This window comes from Pomacea canaliculata, linkage group LG7, assembly GCF_003073045.1.
Source record: "Pomacea canaliculata isolate SZHN2017 linkage group LG7, ASM307304v1, whole genome shotgun sequence".
NCBI classification, from domain to species: Eukaryota; Metazoa; Mollusca; class Gastropoda; order Architaenioglossa; family Ampullariidae; genus Pomacea; species Pomacea canaliculata.
The window spans coordinates 22,371,133-22,390,718 of NC_037596.1; the positions used below are offsets into that span (position 1 = coordinate 22,371,133).

General features: G+C 44.6%; 1 protein-coding gene across 3 annotated transcripts; it reads left to right on the forward strand.

Moving 5' to 3' along the window:
* Nucleotides 1–1,245: 1,245 nt before the first annotated feature.
* LOC112567976 lies at nt 1,246–19,209 on the forward strand. Of its 3 annotated transcripts, none has more exons than XM_025244932.1 (13): nt 1,246–1,739; nt 5,684–6,287; nt 6,437–6,645; nt 8,285–8,456; nt 8,772–8,998; nt 9,264–9,445; nt 9,709–9,805; nt 10,260–10,443; nt 10,575–10,700; nt 14,335–14,504; nt 14,930–16,292; nt 16,399–16,555; nt 16,843–19,209. In XM_025244932.1, exons 2-13 carry the CDS (start codon nt 5,771–5,773, stop codon nt 16,982–16,984), a joined length of 3,546 nt encoding a protein of 1,181 aa, XP_025100717.1. In that variant the 5' UTR covers nt 1,246–1,739; nt 5,684–5,770; the 3' UTR covers nt 16,985–19,209. The 3 variants fall into 3 exon arrangements, with proteins under 3 accessions (XP_025100717.1, XP_025100719.1, XP_025100718.1); XM_025244934.1 differs by having other exon boundaries at nt 5,687–6,287; XM_025244933.1 differs by lacking the exon at nt 1,246–1,739 and adding an exon at nt 4,315–4,563.
* Nucleotides 19,210–19,586: the final 377 nt, after the last annotated feature.

Here is a 19,586-nt window from a genome sequence, read left to right on the forward strand (position 1 = left end):
GAAATTATCCGAATTAAAACGCCTGGTTGATGTGAATCATGATAATAAGTGACTAAGGTTAATTTCGAGAGGCACACAAGACAGGACACAGACGGGTACATGAGAGGACAGACACGTCCGCTGTCTGTGTCATGTACCCCGATGTCTGGGACGGAATGACAGTCTTGGTATGGTCAGCGCATGCGCATAAAGACAACGTTTATTACTGCTCTGTATATTGTCTGTTCTATACTCTTCTGTTTTATCGAAATAAAGATGTGGCATCAAAGTGGTTAAAGATGTGGCAGGGGAGAAAACTCAAGAACTATTAATTTGATTTTATAATGCTTGTCTCCCTTATGACATCATTAGCGATTAGACGACCGTCATTTACGCTTCGATAAGGCATCGACTTCCCAGAAAATCCTAGGTTTGTCACGGGGATCGACGTAAGTGATTTTTAAATTATTTTCTAAGCCGGTGCCATAAACGATAATTTTTTCCCACGTTCCTGCTGTTTGTCCTCAAGAGTTTCCAGGTAGGCAGAGACCCTGGTGATTATAAACAGGTGTCTAAGAACAAAAGGGCAAAACTATCTGGTTGTATATTCAGGTTACCTATTTTTTAAACTTTGGTTTTCTGATGCATACTAAAATGGCTCCAATAAAATCGAAATTTTAAATAAATGAATAAATGAATAAATGAATTAATCGGTCTCTTGACCACAAGGTAATCTTGTGTCACAAATCTTTTTCTTTCATATTAATGGTCATGATGATGATGATGATGACAATAACTTTTTTTCCTTTCCATTACCATCTGGTACTGCAGTGCAACAGCAAAAATCTCATTTACTATTTAGGTTAAGAAATTTGATTGGGACCATCATGTCATTCACTACGATTCAGATGTTAATTAGATGTAGCAAGTATGAATAAATGATCACGGGTGAGATTTTAATTATATATAAAAGTAATGTCAACAAACTTAAGATGTTAATTATCTAGCGAACATGACAGAACTGTTATTGTACCTGACAGTCACAATTCTTTTAATTGATTAACTCACACGATATCGCAGAAACAATGAATGGTGAACCATTTAGCATGTTTAAATCGACCATTTTATTTCTTTATAACTCGGATTTCTTTCTTCTTTTTTTTTTCTAGAGCTTAACTTATATTCTTGAGATGTGACAGCTGGTCGTTCCTGCGCCATATTTCTTTCATTTGTGATTGAACTCAAACGAGTTTTGAATTCCACATTCGAAAAGGCTGGGTAGAATTAACATTCAACGGAAAACGATAACCTTTCTCTCTTTTTTTCCTGACGCGTCGCCATGACAACCGTGCCAGTGCCTCGTGATCGTGACGTCACAGCCCTCGATGAGGCAGTTATCCCCCCTGACTACTGAGGACTGGACGCCGAGAGAAGACAGCGCTGATGGCTCTGGATGCACGATTCCTGCGACATCATATGGCAGTCAAGTACAACAGCCACAGCACACCTCTTCAAGCAAGATTCTGAGGATATTGTGAGATAAATTCGTGTCGTTGTACCGGCCATGTGTGATGCACTGGAATGTAGAAAGCAAAAGAAACTTCGACCCTCTGAGCTCGCGTGCATGAGTGTCGCTCCTTCGACAATCATCGATAGCAGACGACAATGACAGAAGCTGTTAGAGTCATCGTCGCCGCCTCTGCAAAGAGAGAAATGGTTGACAGCTGTGGATTATTCTGTCTGTGATCCTGTCATGACAGGTAAGAATGAATGCAGACGCACCAAAGCGAGTTTGTCTGTGTATTGATCGCCAGTTCCGGCCTGCAAAACTTCGCGATCATGGCGGCTTCTCCCGCCAGCGCAGTCTGGGCTTTGCGTGTTGTGGGCCACAGGAGCCATTGCTGTGATGATCTCTGTTTGTGGTCTGACAAAATGTATTCCTTGCCTTGTGAAAATCGTTGCACTATTTCAATTCTTGTACAAGAAAATGTGTTTGGTGTGAATAATTACACTACTTGAGAATTATGGGTCTGCTCTGGAACTTGCGCTTGAGAATCCTGTAGTTACAATACTTGGGGTGGACTATCGTGTGCAGGGGTACAATACTTTGGTTTCAGAAGCAATCATTGCAATAGGCTTGAGAGTCGGGTGTTGTCTTACAATATTTGAGATCGTAAATTGTGCATTCTTACAAATATTTCACTTGTGAATCACTGGTCTGTGACCACACATGACTCAATATGCTGTGTTGTAACAGATTCTATAATCATGAATTGTGTAGGTAGAGTTTGTCAGTTTCTTATGGCAGGATATAATCGTGTGTTATGCTGTAATACTTGTGTGATGCTGTCACTCTTCTACAGTTATTGTGAACCCTGTGTAATGTCACTCCTGGTTCAGTGCCATCACGAACTTGTATTACTGGACTGCTGGCAGACGATTTCTTTCAGTTAACTGCTAAAACGAGGCACTAGGCTACAAAAGCTTCTGGTTTATTCACAATTTCAGATTAACACCTAAAACGAGGCATTAGGCTACAAAGCTTCCGGTTTAGTCACATTCATTGTTTAGGCTCGCCGAGACTAACAGCGGATCACTTCGCAAGAGGCTAAGTGTTGGTCTTGGCAGACAGACAACAATCCACCTATACACATCCATGATGCCATCTTCTTTCATAATAACATTGACAATGGGTTTGTTGTGTTGTTCTACTGTATTATCTGGGTTTAACAACTGTGTATCTTTTCGCTCTGACCTTTAAAGTCGTCTTTGGGAGTAAAAGGGCCTATAACTCGTCACTTCCTCATGACGAATCCGCGTTTTCTCTGCATATTACCTGTCCACCTGTCGATGACCTTCATTGTCATGCACGTACCTAATTTTCTCTGCATATTACCTGTCTGACTGTTGAATATCTTCATTGTCATGCACCTACCTAATTAAGTGAAACAGATGCTACCTCTCTTCTTTGTCTCCGACAACTGTGCTTTACATTCCTCAAAAGCAAATATTTGTTTAAGCTCAATTGTTTCACATACACCAACAGTCATACACATGACACGTTCCCATAATACACTCGAGCAGATATTGGAAAACTATTTTTGACTCTTTAGCTATGATATTCAAACATCTGCTTTCCATGTCCCATCTGACATCGGTTTCCATTCAGCACCTTGCTGGACAGACTTGCCAGCTGAACAGTGTCGCAGCTGAAGTGTTTTTCTGTCTCTAACAACACAGGTAGGGAATGAGACTTCCGTGGTCCGATATTTTTGTTTTGTCTTGGTCGGAGAAACCTTACAAATTCTTATAAATAATTAATGGAAATATTGTTTTGTAACAAAGGTCAATATTGATCACAGGGTGTTGCCATTGCTAGCAGTCAGATGAGAAGTGTAACCCTGTCCTGCTCCAGAGAAAATCCGTTGATTGATAGTGTTATTATACTTGAGTAGAAAACGCATAATTTCTTTTATAAATAGTTCAACAAAATGTCTCCAAATAGTGTTTCCAATCGAGAGTTTTTAACCTTCGTTTTTAATGTTGTACTTAAGGTAAGCGAGGTCTTATGATCCAAACTGCGCTAAGCACAAAATCAGAAAAAGGATTTGTGTCTCTGCCAAAAATTATGTTTTTTTTTTTTCTCCTTACCCAAAACTTATTCGAAGACAGCTTCATAGGAGCGTAAGAGAGACTCACTGCCAAACCGATCGATCATTTGCTTCAGAAGATGGCCGAATGACTGGTTTTATTTTTCCTTGAGTGTAAAAGTTTAGTTTTCCTTTTATCAAAATAATCGGTTAAAAATAAACACATTTGCCAGTAGTCGCAACGCAATTAGGAAATTAAAAACAAGGTGGTGGGTAATAGTAGCAGGTTGTAGTAGTAAGAACTGACTCTAAGGACCAGGTACGTATTGAACCTTGACACATAAAACATGAACACCTATAGAACACATATAAAACCTCAATACTTTGTTCATATCCTGAACACATAAAAGGTTAAAACACTTTGCAATAGAAATAATTAGACTGATGGCAGCGGTGCTGTACAGCCAGGCCATGGTGAGATCTCTGCCTCAACCTCGCGGTGGCTTCATGTGAGGTCGTAGGTCAAACTTTTTTTTTTTTTGGTTTAACTTACAAAAGTCGCCATTGGAGTGTGAGGTCTGGAAAATGAGTCTTAAAGTAGCAAATCGACTATTGCAACCACCACTTAGCGGCTACCTTGAGACCAGTTTTCAAGACCTATGTAAACCAGCCTCTCGCCTCTGTGACGTCATTAGTCACGTGCCTTGCTGGCAGGCTGTGTCAACGAGTTATTTCTGGCTCGTGTAATGGCTCTGAGATTACCGACGATAGTGGACTGATGGCCTATGGAAACCGACCTGTCCACCGTGAAGTACCGGGTGGAGAATGGAGCAGAGGTCGTTTAACCGGGAACTGTGCGGTCGAGATAACAAGGAGAAACACATGCAATGATGGATGTGTTGACAACATCGACAACAGCGCAGAATTAGCCACCGAGAGTGCGAGCGAGCGAAAGAGAGAGAGACAATGGATGGGTAGAAAGAGAGGATAACAGGTGAGCCAGGTGCGAAATTATTTTAAAGTAAGCGAGATTAGTTCATTAAAGGCGCTGTGCTTCTGTTCATGTGGTTCGATCCTTTGAGCATCTTGCTTCTCACCTGAGTTTTCGAAAACGATCAAAACCTAATTTATCATGAGGTCACAAAAGTAAGCTTGACTGGACAATGTACCATTAGCATATACTATTGTGTGTGTCTCTACGAGGGAGAAAAAATGAGAACGAGAAATTATAGCGAGCAAAGGAGAAAAGGAAAGAAGCACAAAATAAACATTTTCTGTCTGTCACATTGACAGTCGCAAAACTGGTGTTAATTATTTTTGCTACAGAAGCAATTTCTCACAAACCTGAAGTTTTCTTTAATTGTTTGGATGGCAGCAGCAAAGAGAAAAGGGTGGGTGGATAGCCAGTGATTGGCGTGGGTGTGTGCCATGTTGTTTTTCAATGTAACGGCGTGGTTGAGAAACTCCACTGTCATACATTGTAAAGATTTGGGCTGAGAAATAGAGGGGAATGTTTGCAAGAGAGAGGAATGTTTGCAAGAGAGAGGAATGTTTGCAAGAGAGAGGAATGTTTGCAAGAGAGAGGAATGTTTGCAAGAGAGGAAGGTTTGCTGCCGTTTTGAGTCCTTGGCCTGGACGGAGGAACATGATGTTTGTAAAGTTCTGACCACACTTGTTAAAAGAGTGTAAATTATTCAAGTGAAACTTTTTATTATTATTTAATTTTTATTCTATTCAGTTTTTATTTTTTTAAATCTTTTTAAAATTTTTGATTGAATGTAATAGGAATTATTAAATTAGCAGTATAGTGAATTAAAATCTGAATGATTGTTCGATTTTAAGGAATGTATTTTTCAGTCCAGATTTTTCTTTCCTTTGTTTTATCTGTGTGATCTTTGTAAGCCGGGTCTGGCTGCACTTTGAGACGAGCGGTGACCGGGAAAACACGTGTCGAGGGCTTTAAAGGAAACTGTCTAGGGAAGTGAACTGTATCATTGATATGAATCATTGTAACAGCTGGAGAACTGGGTTACAGTTTATTCTTATTTGTGTTCTCTGCACCGCTTAGAAAGTTGAAGTAAATACTTTGCAATTCTTTCGACATCTTGTTCTAGAAGAATCCAGTCCACCCACCGCTTTCTGATCAGCTTCGGAAGTCTAAAGTCATCAAGTCCTTCTGGTCCTCCATGTGATGCTGCAAGATGGCCGTGCGCATTCTGTGGGGCAAGCGCAAGTCGCAGCGTAACGGTTACAGTCTGCACGAGTACAACGGCCCAGGCTACCGCGACACTGGGTCCGACGACGAGGACGATGTCTTCGTGGACGACACGTCGCTGGAGGGCCTTAGCACGGCCTCCAAACCCCTCATGCATCCGCGCCAGCGAACCCGGGTGAAGAGCCGACGACCGGACTGTCGCTGCGGCGCCGTGTGCAAGCCTGTCCTCTACTTCCTGCTCATGGTGATCGTTCTTGGCGGGCTTCTCAGCCTCCTCCTGTATGTGCTCAACAGACACAAAGGAGCCGACCAGGACTTTCTGAGCGGCAAGGCGGTCGTCCTCAGTTCAGGGCTTGACGACGAGCTTTTGGTTGGCTGTGACAATGTGGAAGTGGAGGACGTGTGGGTGGTTGGGTTTCCCAAACTATTAACGGAATCGGCTTTTCGGTTGGTGGACGTCAATCAGGACGGAGTACTGGATGTCATCCTTGGTTTCGCAACAGGTAAGAAACATTTTTTTTATGTCATTGGTTGTTCCTTTAGGTCAGGTCATCGTCTACCTGCTTGCTACCTTTGTCTGTTTACCTGTCGGTTTCTCCGTGTGTCTGAGAACTTTCCACTGACTAACATTTTGTCTTTCCTTTACCACCAGGTGTGGATGGCTACAGCATCCCGCCAATCGTCTGTGACATCTACTTCAACGGCACTTACCCTTGCCATGGCGGGCTGCTGGCGTTGGAAGGGGCCACGGGGAGGGAACTGTGGCGTCACTACACGCAGCACGAGTTATTCGCCGTCACGTGCAACGTGGACTTCGACAACGACGGCGTGCTGGACTGCCTGGGCGCCGGAAGAGCTGGGGTCAGTGAACCTTTTGTCAAGAGCCTATCTGTCCTTCTCGGTATATTTCTATCTTGCAAGAATTAAAAGTAAATCTGTCACACCTGTGAGCTGTGGAAAAAGTCTGTGAACAGTGTAAGGATGAAACTGGACACACAGGCCGACTAGTTCTGAATCACTTCCTTCATTGGACTTAAAATAACGGGGTACGGGTGGCTAAAAATTCTTCCCAGCTACTGCACGAAGTCAGTTCTTGGTAGAAATTATCGATTAGGATAGAGGGGGAAAAACCGTGATTAAGAGAATGTCTTCTGGGCTCTTTGAAGCACCCGGAATGTCCACAGCTGTTCTCAGAACATAAATAATCCTATTAAGCTGAAGATCGATGCTGGTGGGGAATGGGGTGGGACTTGGAAATGTTGTCATCCTTTTTGCAAATCGCACTTGGAGTAACCGTGTTCCATCTTGCTAAAAGAGGCAGAAATATGTTTTCCTCAGAATATAATAATCCTGTAAATGTCATCTATCGTGTCTGGTCGTCCTGGGAAAGAACTGTGCTCCATCTTGCTAAAGGAGGAAGAGTTGTGACACGGATAGACTGACTAATCACAGCGTGAGGTGAAAGTTCATGCTACCCCCCAGCACCCACTCACCGCCGTGTGTCTGTCGGAATGCAAATGCAGTTTTTCTGCCACAGACAAGCAATGTCTCTGGAAACAAGGATCGATGGCGGTGATTGGCCCTCAGGGCTGATCAGAGTCGTGCCCTGATTTTGGACAAAAATAGCGATTTACGTCATGTCTTCAGGGTAATTCGATAACAACGATTATCGTGGGTGAAGTGGAAAAAAGGAGGAAGGGAAAGTGCTAGAGATAACAACACTACTCACGATAAGACTATAAGAACCACTGACGATATATCTGTAATACACACACACATTATCAGTATCTATTGCTGGGAGTATTGTGTGTGTGTGTCTGCAATTGTATTATTATTGTGTTGAGAAAGAAATTATTTCAAGATGTATATGAATGCTTCTGTCTGTATAGTGCTAGAATGAGGAATCTGAATTCTCCCTTGCGGATTAATAAAGTTCATTTATTATCAACTTTTTGCCCCGACCAGCCTTCCAGAAGGGACTTTTTGCTCTGAGTGCCTGAGTACCTGTGCAAGAATTTTCTCTTGCATTTGTGCTTTTTCATTTGTTTTACTCATCTCGAGGTACCCACTTGCTATGCGAAGCTACCAATCCTTCTCTCTGCGAAACTTTCTAAAAATGTGTCGGTTACTTGATATATTTCATCTTGTTGTTTATTTGACAACAGCAGATTTTAGTCGATTTTTCTTCCCGGCACACAACTGCATCTACAGTGAACATGCCACGTGCAGAGACATTGCGTAAGTCCTCGACCTCAGTTTTCAACTATGCTCGGTAGTCATGACAACGCTAGACACAAGGACAGCGCGTGAAGCCAGTGACCTCAGAGACCCTACACTCTTCTATGGAGTCATGACGTCACTACCTCGTGAATGAGGCTAGGTGTTGACGTCAGTCTTCAACGGTCGATTAAACGGTCGCTGACGTCATGAGCTTGCTTGACTCTCGACCTTCGTGACATGAGCGCGCAGATCCCACGTGACTGCTTCCTTCCGTCCGCAGGCCATGCAAGCAATCAGCGGGAGGTCGGGGACGATGCTGTGGGACTTCGTGCCTCAGGAGGCCAAGATCGAGATCATGGGCGTCTACACCCCTCAGATGGTGCCAGACCTGGATGGCGATCACGTGCCTGACGTCATCGTCGCCCATGGTGGAGACCCTCTGCAAGACCCAGGTAAAGAAAAAAGGGAGAAAAAAAAAAAAGAACCCAAACGCTTACTGTAGAGTTCAGACTGCCAAGACTTTTAAAATTTTCTTTCTTGGAATATTTACCTCCGGTTAAATTGTCTTTTGAAGTTTTGTTGTTTTGCTGTAATTGTTGTTGTTGTTGTTGTGTGAATGAAGAGACAGAGAGAAAACAGACAAACAAAATGAAAGAGACGGTATCTTACACAGTCGTGTATTCAATGTTGGAACACACAGCGCCCCGAGTTCGGCGACTGATTTGTTACCATGACAGCAAGTAGCACTAACGCCCCCTGTGGTGCAGGTAGTCCTTATCGTCTGTCCGGACGGCTGCTGGTGATGAGCGGGAGGACTGGGAGGGTACTGAGGTGGGTGGGGGTTCCAGACAACAAGGAGACATACTACTCCCCTCAGGTATACCTGCAGAGTGACGGCACACCTATGGTGCTCTTTGGGACTGGGGGCGAGACACATGGGGGGTCACTGTGGGTGATCTCCGTCGACCATCTTCTCAAGGGGCAGATAATGAAGGTGAGTCAGCGCTGATGTAGATTACTTTCATGCGTGCATGTGTGTGTTTTGGAGGAGAGGTGGGGTGTGTAGTATGTAAAAAAGGAGGTGTATAGAATGTGTCTGAGTGTGTAGAAAAAAAGCCCAAAATGATCAAACGGATAAAGATAAAGAAAACTTTGGACAAACCGACTTTAATTTTTTTTGCACACCTGTAGATGTTGAGGATTCTCAAAGACGGACTAATGGTGGAGTTGCTTTAAATGTCACGTGACTATGTCGTCAGGCGCGTGCACTGTACACCGACACATTCAAGGGTGTGATGACCCCACCTGTGTTGCTGGATTTGACGGGTGATGGCGTTCGCGACATTATTATCTCCCCCTTCAACTCAACCGTCGTGGCCATTGATGGCGCTTCGTATGAAATCATCTGGAACATCACCTTCCCCCAGTCGGAGACCTACAGGTGATTTACAGTCTCCTGTCGGTCTGTAGTAAAATTTAGCGGTGTGTGTGCTCGCGAGTGCTTGTTTGTGTGTGTGTGTGTTTGTGTGTGTGTGCTCGCGAGTGCTTGTTTGTGTGTGTGTGTGTGTGTTTGTGTGTGTGTGCGCGCGAGTGCGAGTACGTGTGTGTGTTTTGCAGCCAGGTGTGTTTGCTGTAGCTAGGTAAAGGTAGTAGCACACCTGTTATAACTAAGCATCCATAACTGTCCGTTGTCTCAATATTCAGCACACCCGCCCCAGGCTTCTACAACGACGACGACATTCCTGACTTCATGGTGAACTTCGCCTACGGTCCAGGTTTCCCTGTCTATTACCATGCACAGGTAAGCGTGACGTGCTCAGCAGGTGAGGCTCGAATCGAAACTGTAGGCCAGGTCAGGTATAGCGAGTTGATAGGAATCTCCGTCACGAGCGTAGCAGCTGGGGACCCGTATGTGTGTCAAAAAATGAATGAAATGCAAATAATGTAAAAACAAATAAAACAATGCAGCAAAACGAATATTGAACACGGAACAGAGTTAGAACAGAGAACAGAGTTAGGTTTCTTTGTACAGAAATGGCATTTTTTTTTTTAGAATTTCAAGCCATAATGTTGTAAATATTGTTTGCATTGTTATACAACCAATAATGTAGCGCTGGATGGTGACGAGGGTCTAAATTAGTAATAATTCCGACAGGTTCAAAGTTGTGGGAATGTCCTCCCCTTAACTCAGAATCGATGGCGTTTGCACCTGTTTCAAATGTTTCACCTGTTTCATCTGTTTTCTCATGTACCAGACGACAGTTCTGGACGGCAGGACGGGCCAGCAACTGCTTGACCACCCCATACAAATGAGTGTCGGGGCACAGGCGTCCCCTCTCACCGTCTCCATGGAGGGCAAAGGTCACGACCTGTTCCTTTACTGGTTGGCGGATTGTCTCCAACATGAAGGAGAAGGAGGCGAATATCACTTTCTTAAAGGTGAGATTTAAAAAAAAATAAACTCGATTAATAGTGGTAATGGTGGTGGTGACGACGATGACGATGAAAGATAAGCAGATAAGAACTCAGATTTACCTCAACTGACAAAATATGTCTGAATTTTGTTTCAGGTACCAATGTTCACGAGAAAAGCCGGTCCGATTTTTGTCGTCTCAGATTCAAGACAAAAGGGTTCACCAGAATTTTAGCTTTCGGCAGAAATATAAAAGCGCCGGGAGTTGCTATCTACAACTCTGGTGAGAACTGTCTTTCCTGTAACACTTCCGGGTTATTCTTGTTGTTGTCCTTCCCGTGATCTATCATTTTTTTTCTTTCTTTGTAAACCATTCTGATAGTCTGTACACATTTTTGAATTCTTAGATTGCATTGGCATTCAGCCCCCTGTGGGACCCCGGGGTATGCTTGCCTAGCAAGCATTGCAAGAATAGGGTCCCTGCCATCCAGCCAGGCATGTCGTAAGAGGCGACTAAGGTGGACACCTCACCTAGAGGTAAAATAGGTTGTGGTAGGGCTAACAACCCCACCATGTAAAAAAAATCCTGTTACAGAAACTAAAACCAGAGAACTCGTCACAGATGGCGAAGGTAATGAAGCACACCAGGAGACTGACTAATGACGGACGACAGCCAAACCCGAAAGGGAGCTGCGCCCCGACAGCGGATTTACTGAAGCCGAGCAGAAGTTGAGGGTGGGTGCTGGAACGTCCAGACCTTGTACCAGACTGGCAGGATGCTCCAATTAGTCAAGGAGTTTGACAACTACAACTTGACATCCTGGGAGTCAGTGAGGTCAGATGGACCGGCACGGGAAAGAGGAGACTAGCGTCAGGACATACCATCTTGTTCTCAGGAAGATCAGACGCTCAGCACTCAGAAGGAGTAGCTCTACTCCTCAACAAGAAAAACGGAAAAGGCACTGCTGGAATGGAAGCCTTATGGACCCAGGCTTTTGAGAGCAAGATTCCATTCCAAGTACACCAAGCTGACAGTGCTAGCCTGCTATGCACCAACAAATACTCTGAGCAGAAGACAAGGATGCTTTTTACGATCAGCTCCAAGCAGCCTCAGAAAGCGTTCCAGCCCACGACATGTTGCTCATCATCGGTGATCTCAATGCCAAGGTGGGAAGTGACAACACCTGCAGGGAGCATGTCATGGGCAAACATGGAATCGGAAGCATCAATGACAACGGAGAGAGACTGGCAGACTTTTGTGAAGAAAACAACCTACTGATTGGAGGCACACTCTTCCACACAAAGACATCCACAAGGCAACATGGACATCACCAGATGGGATCACAAAGAACCAGATAGACCATGTCATCATCAACCGAAAATGGAGGAGCTCACTTCAAGATGTTAGAGCCTACAGAGGAGCAGACATTGCCAGTGACCACACTCTTGTGATAGCCACAGTTTCTCTGAAGCTGCGTCGATCACGAGGAAAACAGGCACGTCAGCAGAGAGTGGACTCCGGCAAACTAAAAAATCCAGCCACCGAAAGGGCCTTTGCTATGGAAGTAAAGAACAGGTTCCAGGCACTAGGAGACCAACAAGAGATGACCTTAGACGACTTCAATCGAGTCTTACAGGAATCAGGAGAGAAAATACTGGCTTCCAACGGAAAAAGAAAGAACAGTGGATCAGAGAAGAGACATGGAAGAAGATAGAAGAGAGAAAGTCAGCCAAACAAAGAATCAACAGCACCAGATCTGAACGCCTGAAGGAACAACACAGACAAAGATATGCAAAACTGAACAAAGAGGTAAAGAGGATGACAAGAACCGACAAAAGATATCACATAGAGAAACTGGCAGATGAAGCAGAAAATGCAGCAAGTAAAATGACCTGAAGACACTGTACAAGATAAACAAACAGCTAAACAACGGTTTAAGAACAGTGATGTGCCAGTGAAAGACGTGAACGGTAATGTCGTCGAGGGAGAGGCAGAAAAACTACAGCGCTGGAGGAGCATTTGAGTCAGTTCTGAACAGACCAGATCCCCCTCAGCTTGCAGACATCCAGCCAGCAGCTATAGACCTTGACATCTGCACAGACCCACCAAGCCTGGAAGAAGTGACAGCAGCAGTCAAGACAATGAAGAGTGGCAAAGCACCAGGGCAGATGGAATAACAGCAGAGATGTTGAAAGCAGATGTGAATGTGACAGCTCCCAAGCTGACTGAAATCTTCAGGCAAATTGGGAATCAGGGCAGGTCCCTGTTGCGTGGAAACAGGGCTCATCTTCAAGTTACCAAGAAAGGAGATCTTGAGACTGCAATAATTGGAGGGGCATAACACTTCTTTCCCTCACCGCAAGGTCTTCAGCAAGATTGTTTTGTCAAGACTGACGGCAACTCTTGAGAAAGACCTCCGACCACAGCAAGCAGGATTTCGCCCTGGGCGATCCTGCTCCGAACACATCTTCATTCTGCGACAGATTCTGGAGCAGAGCAACGAATGGAACACACCGCTGTACATCAATTTCATCGACCTGGAGAAGGCTTTTGACAGCATCCACCGCGAGTCCTTATGGAAGATCCTGAGGCATTACGGAGTCCCTGCAAAACTTGTTCAGGTCATTGCAATGCTGTACAGCGATTTCAAATCCCAGGTTGTCTGTGACACGGAGCTCACAGACCCCTTAAACGTCAGTACCGGGGTGAAGCAGGGCTGCATTCTGTCGCCGTTCCTCTTCATCCTGGCCAAGGACTGGATCATGAAGACTTCCACCGACAGCGAGAGGAGAGGGATCAGATGGACCATGACTATGACAGCAACAACAGCCTGGAAGACTTGACTTTGCTGATGACATTGCCCTGCTGTCACACCGCACCAAGACATGCAGGAAAAAACAAAGGCCTTCTCAGAAACAGCTGGAAACCTTGGCTTGAAGGTCAGCACAAAAAAAACTAACAGTATGAGAGTGAACGCCAGAGTCCAAGACGGCATCAAACTAAATGGAGAAGAGATTGAGGAAGTTGACAGTTTCACCTATCTTGGGTCCAAAATGTCAAACACCGGGGATGCGGAGGTGGAGATTCGAGCCCGACTGGCGAAAGCCAGTCAGGCCTTTGCCTCACTCAGGAGCACATGGAAGGCAAAAAACATCAGCCAGAAGATCAAGCTGAGAATCTTCAAGTCAAATGTGATCAGCACCCTCCTTTACGGATCAGAATCTTGGAAGATGACCAAAACCATCAGTAACAAGCTTGACGTCTTCCAAAACAGATGCCTCAGGCGCATACTTAACATCTTTTGGCCAAACACCATCACCAACGAAGAACTCCACCGAAGAAGTGAAACCGAGTCCATCACCACGCAGGTTCAACGAAGGCGTTGGCGATGGATTGGACATGTGCTCCGCCAGCAGACAGCAGACCTTTCCAGAGTCGCCCTACGATGGACTCCAGACGGCCGAAGAAAACGAGGCCGCCCAAAGGAAACTTGGAGAAGAACATGGAAAGGAGATGAAAGGAAAGGCTGGACATGGGGTCACCTAGAGCGTGTTTCAGCCGATCGACATCGGTGGCGGACTCTGGTTGAGGCCTTATGTGCAACCTGATGCACAAAGAGGAATAGATAGATAGATTGGCATTCAGCTATTTTATTTTGTTGTGAAATAATATTTGAGATCGAAAGTGATCCAGCAAAATGAAACAGACTGGAAGTGACTTCACAAAAACCTTTTTAATTGTTCTAAACATTTTTTAACTTCTTCGCAGGTTATTTTAACAACGGGGCCCTTTACGGGGTGGATTCTCTTCTTGGTCCTTTGTAGTAGTATTCATCTCCCCACCCCACAAGTACCCTTCCCTCATTTCCTTCTGCAAGTCGTTAGTGTGACTTTTGACCTTTGATCTCCGTTCTCAGAGGACAGAAAGAGGCAGGAGAGACAGGACTGGGTCAACACCACAGCCGAGGCCCTCGACTTCCTCCAGCGTCACCCCGAACACCTTCCGCAGTTTCGTCTGTACCAGCAGGGACAGGAGACACCCAGTCCCCCTGATGTGTCCCCACCCACCGTTGACGGTGGGCCGCACGTGAGCTTGTGTTGTTAGGTCACTAGATTGTTTTGTGAGCTTTGATGTGTGTTGCTGGACAGGTGTAGGTGAAGATAAGCCTCTGTGGAATTTTAGAAAATTTGAAGTGGCAAAACGCCGTTTCAAAACATTAAATTCAGGGTAAATAAATAAACGCAGAGACTGTGCAATGCAGTACAAGTAAAGGAAAAGGTAAAGAGTCTCACTAGCCGAGTAGCCATGGGGACAGTGAATGTTGGATGGTGTACGGGAGGTGTTGCCTTTCTCCATTCCAGAAACTACAGAACAAGATGCTATATAGTTCAAGTGAAGCAATACTGTATATTTTTTACTGACATGTCCCTAACAATGTTCTTTATTTAATATCAAAACAATGTCCTTGGCATGAGAAAAAACGATATTTACCTTGGATTGTTTTTCCCTAGCGTTCTCCAGGAAAGCTACAGCAGCTCTCGTCTACCCGGGAGTCGTACAGCGCGCAGAACAGTGGAATACCCTTAGCAGAAGGCCCTACCCACTCTGCAAAGAAGGGTTCACTGCGTGCGCCAGACAGTGAGATAAGGTCAAGGACACAAAACTACCCTGCTCCCCGGAGCCATCTGCAAGCTCCAGCCTACAACGACCCGCTCACTGTCGAAGGTAGCTCTCCTTACGACCTACCCCCTGGCCTGGCTGACTCCATTTTTCCCGGAAGTGACTCCTCTGTCAACCAGGGTTTTCCCTCTGTCAACCAGGGTTTTCCCTCTGTCAACCAGGAGTATTCCTATGGGCTGAACCAGCCGAACGACTACTCCAAGTACTACCCTCAAACGGACGCCAGAGATAGGTACGGATCCGATGACACAGCGTACAGCAACCGTGGCTACGGAAACAGATTCAAACCGTACGGCAACTACTTTCAAAAAAGAAACTTTTTAGATGCCGATGGAAATGAAAATGATGAAGAGCGTAATCCTGATGTTCTGGCTGGGTGGAGAAATTCCGAGAAGCAAAAGGTGGCGCCATCGTTTGCTGACACGCCGAGAGAGACTGCTGTAGGCTGGGAAGAAGACGACCAAGCTAAAAATAGAAAGCTCGGTCACGCGCAGCATCATAGAATGCAGGGTCAACCGCGAAATACTGGGTTACCTTCCGGTAACTCTTTCTCATTGCGCAGGAAGACACAGGAGGGAGCAGGCAGTTATGGGAATTTCAGGGAAAGGGCCGCAAGCTCCGAAGCAGTGCAGGACAACAGTCGGGGTCACCTGACTAATGAAGTAAACCAAGCGACAGATCACCTGACCTCCAGGATCTCTCACGGCTACGACGACAGTGAAGGCCAAAGGGGCGAGATCTTTGGCACCCGACTAGACAAAGGGAAGAAAACCGCGATCAACGATCCCTACAAGCCCGACTTTTCGAGTTTTAGGGGCTCTTCACCCGACTTCTCGAGGACGCCTGGCGTGGGAGACTTTTCAGAGAACGAGGTGGAGCAGGCGCCCTCTTCTGGACAGTTGAAGACACCGACCAACAGGAAGTCACTGGCAAAGGCCAAGTTCATGAAGCGGCGTCGGCGGCGAAGACGTCACGTGGGTCCACACGATGACGATGGACTGCAGCGCCTCCTGTCCACCGGTACCGTGGCTCCCAGCAGCCTACCCGCGGACCACCCGGATTTCCCCCATTCTGTCGACGTCATCTTCGCCACCTACTGGTTCTTTCCGGCCAAGACGCAGGCCATCCTGCCGCAGGACCAGTCGTGCATCGCGGACGCCATGGAGAAAGAGACGCAACGCTTTGATCCCAATAGTGAGTTACGCCCCTTTGCATTTCCGAGGTTCTTTGTGCTTTTTGATGCTCTCAGCATGAATATAATATATAAATTATTATAACTACATCTCATCAATCCTTGCAGATCCTTATTATGGGATGGACCACGATGCCTACGAGCACAGCATCACAGAAGAATGCCTGAAGAAAAGCAACCACCAGCTTAGCGACATTGGAACCTACGAATCCCAAGTGACATACAACCCCTACAACTTGCATATGGGGCAGATGACTGTGTACAGGTAAGGCTTGCCCGTCTGCTGTATAATGAAGTTAAGCATCTGATCCTTACATGACAAGATTTTATTAGACATGTCGGAAGTTGAAAGAAATCAAAAGCAAAGAGAGTTGGAATTTGAAGTTTAGGATTTAACTAACTTGTTTGCTTATTAAAGATTGAATAAAGTTGTTCACTCTTGAAGGATTGAACACACTTGTTTGCTTTTTAACGGATAAAGAAACCTTTTCGCTTTTTAAGAATTGAACAAACTTTTTCGTTTTCTTGAACTGAGTGTTCTTCTGACTGCAGGCTTCGCATTAAGTGTACGTGCACCAAATCATTTCCTGAAAAAGACAAGAAGCGATGTTCGAGAGTGTTACCGTACCATCAACAGCAATGGCCGGCGTATATGGGGAGAAACGGAGACAGTCATTGGCTGAAACACACGTAATTTTAAGCCAGTCAGAGACGATCTATTTTTGTTGCACAAATAATAATTTTAAATATTTTATTCTTGTAATTATATAAAGTGAATAACGAGTGCATATTGTGTTCGGTTTAATGGCAGTTATACTGGGTCAGCTACATCGTTAGTGACTGTCGACTAGTGTTCACAGCCTTCACCTGCAACTAAAGGTGCGAGCAATCGCCTCCTTCCTCATACCTTTCTTTTTTTTTTTTTTTGTTGGCGTTAATGACAGCATCCATTGTTTCTGGGACAATACAGGGTTTGCAGACCACTGATGCTCACTGGAAAATGTCTTTGCTTTGATAAAATGGCTTTTGTCCCTGACCACTGACTTAGATGGCACAGACTTCTGACTGAGATGACACAATCACAGGCGACATATTTGGCCAGAACATAGTTATGAAGGGAGCGAACATATTTATGAAGGGAGAGTAACTCTTTGCCCCGACAAAAGGGGAAAAACCAAGGGAATGGGTTGTGTCTCCATTGTCCACACCCCGTGGATCTTGCTTTATGTTACTTTACCATTAGAGCATCGGTCTTGAAACCAATCTGTAACTAAGGAAACGAGATGCTTTTTCCTTGCTTAGTCATGTTGCTCCCTGAGCAACGACTGACTTCACAACTATCTTCCCATGTAACTGTCATGGGACTGTTCAGAGGAATCTGTCTCATCTGCATGGGGTGTAATAGTTTCTCGGGACAACAATGTCATGACATTAATGCTATGCTTGCCAGCACCTGCCTGACCAGAACTGCGCAGTATCAGAAACATCTGATGCCTGCTCACACACCCACGTCTGTCCTACCCGAATACACCCAAACTCACGTGCACAGTCAGCTGTAACCAACACTGGGAGGTCAGACGTGCAAAGCGTGAACTTTGTTTAAAGGAAATGTCTTTTTTGCAGATCACTCATTTAAAAAAATGTATTCGATAAAATAATTGTTCTTCTCTCGGTCCCAGTGAAGTAACACGTATACACGCATTAACGGATGGACAGGTCATTGTAATGTGATATTGATGTGATACGCCAGTTTTCGAATACCTCAGTATCTCTTGGGATCACAGTCATGAAACAGAGCTACATGCATAGTCTCGCATTTACAATCGTTCAATGTTCACAGCCCTAGTGAGCCCTGTGTTGGAGGAACGGGTAGCTTATTGGTTAGGGCAGCGTTCAAGCCATTTACCCTGGGTACCTGGCTTCGAACAGAGCTGGGGCAGGTAAAGTAGGTTGGGGGAAACTTAACAATTTTTTTATAATAAAAATCTGGACTTCAGATATCTGAGGACTCTAGCCGCTCAATCCTCTACGACCATAGGGTCACATGACTGCGCGAACAGCACGCGACACTGACCTGTGGATTTTCAATCGGACTTCGAGGTCAAGGCCTGTTTCCAATTAAAGAATCCCTCAACGGTTTCTGCCTTTAGTTAGTTAACCGTAAGGTTACCTCTGCTCCATGACTACGGTCCCTGCTTTGTAAAATATGCATCAGGGCGAGGTTTTAATTTTCTTTGTCTACTTGTATTCGTGCGTCCGGGCAAGGTGTTAGTTTAAGTTTTGTGCATCGCATCTCTTGTGCACAAAATCTTCAGTTTTATATTTCGTTAAAAGTTTCCTGTACATAATTTTAATGTTATATTGCTTTCATTATATTTCAGTGGGTCTTTTCTGGAAGTCTTTATTTGACTTTTTGTACACAAAAGTTTAATCTTAGCTTTTTCTGCCTTGATTGAATTATTTATTAAATAGCAAGTCTGTTTTCCTTTATTACTGGGCCTTGTAGTATACACATTTCCTATTTATTATTCCGCTGGCTAGATATGAGCTGTATATCATTGCACGGACCATGTGTCATTCTGTTTCATTGTAAAACTGTCTGGTAGCTGAAAGCATATTTCATTATTTCTTTAGACAACATTTCCCCTGTTCTCAATGAATGGTTTGAAAAGGCCATTTTTTTACAGTTCGGACACCTATTGTGTGAGAATATTTCATTTACTCAGGATGTCGATCAACAAATTCTGTGTTTTAGCATATTCTTTTGTTATTAATTTGGTTATTGCTATTTTACGCCGCGTCAGCAGTCAAGAGTTACATCAAGAGAGAGATGACATCCACAGCCATCTATGATCATTATTGTCATGAAGACAGCTCATTGTGTTTCACTGCCTAAGTAAAATTGCTTGGAAACTGAAAGTTCCTTTGGGATTGTATTTGTTCAAAAGCGAATGAGACATAGTGCGTGTGTGTGCTTGCGCGCTCGAGTTAGAAATTCATTGAAGTAATAGAAATAAAATAGTTTTCTCTTAAGTTTACTAGAATAACCTTTGATACTGAAATATCTGTGCAAATTGAAATCTTGATTTACTTCCCCTTAGTGTCGTTCTCAATCGCCGGCGTCCACATACTGGAGCCGAACTGAGAACAGTGGAAACTAGTGTAAAGCAGTGTATCGGCTTTAGAGCAGGTTGTACACGCCTTCTTGTGTTCGTCTCTGTCAATTTATACATCAGTTTCATCCTCGCGGCGATGTTTGACGACATGAAGAAGATACTTAAGGTCATGCTGCCGAC

What these genes read in the sequence shown, in the direction of transcription:
- LOC112567976 (XM_025244932.1), top strand. Translation starts at nt 5,771, where the DNA reads ATGGCCGTGCGCATTCTGTGGGGCAAGCGCAAGTCGCAGCGTAACGGT. An exon ending in GCAACGCTTTGATCCCAATA is followed by an intron (nt 16,293 to 16,398) that starts GTGAGTTACGCC and finishes CAATCCTTGCAG; the next exon opens with ATCCTTATTATGGGATGGAC. An exon ending in GGGCAGATGACTGTGTACAG is followed by an intron (nt 16,556 to 16,842) that starts GTAAGGCTTGCC and finishes TTCTGACTGCAG; the next exon opens with GCTTCGCATTAAGTGTACGT.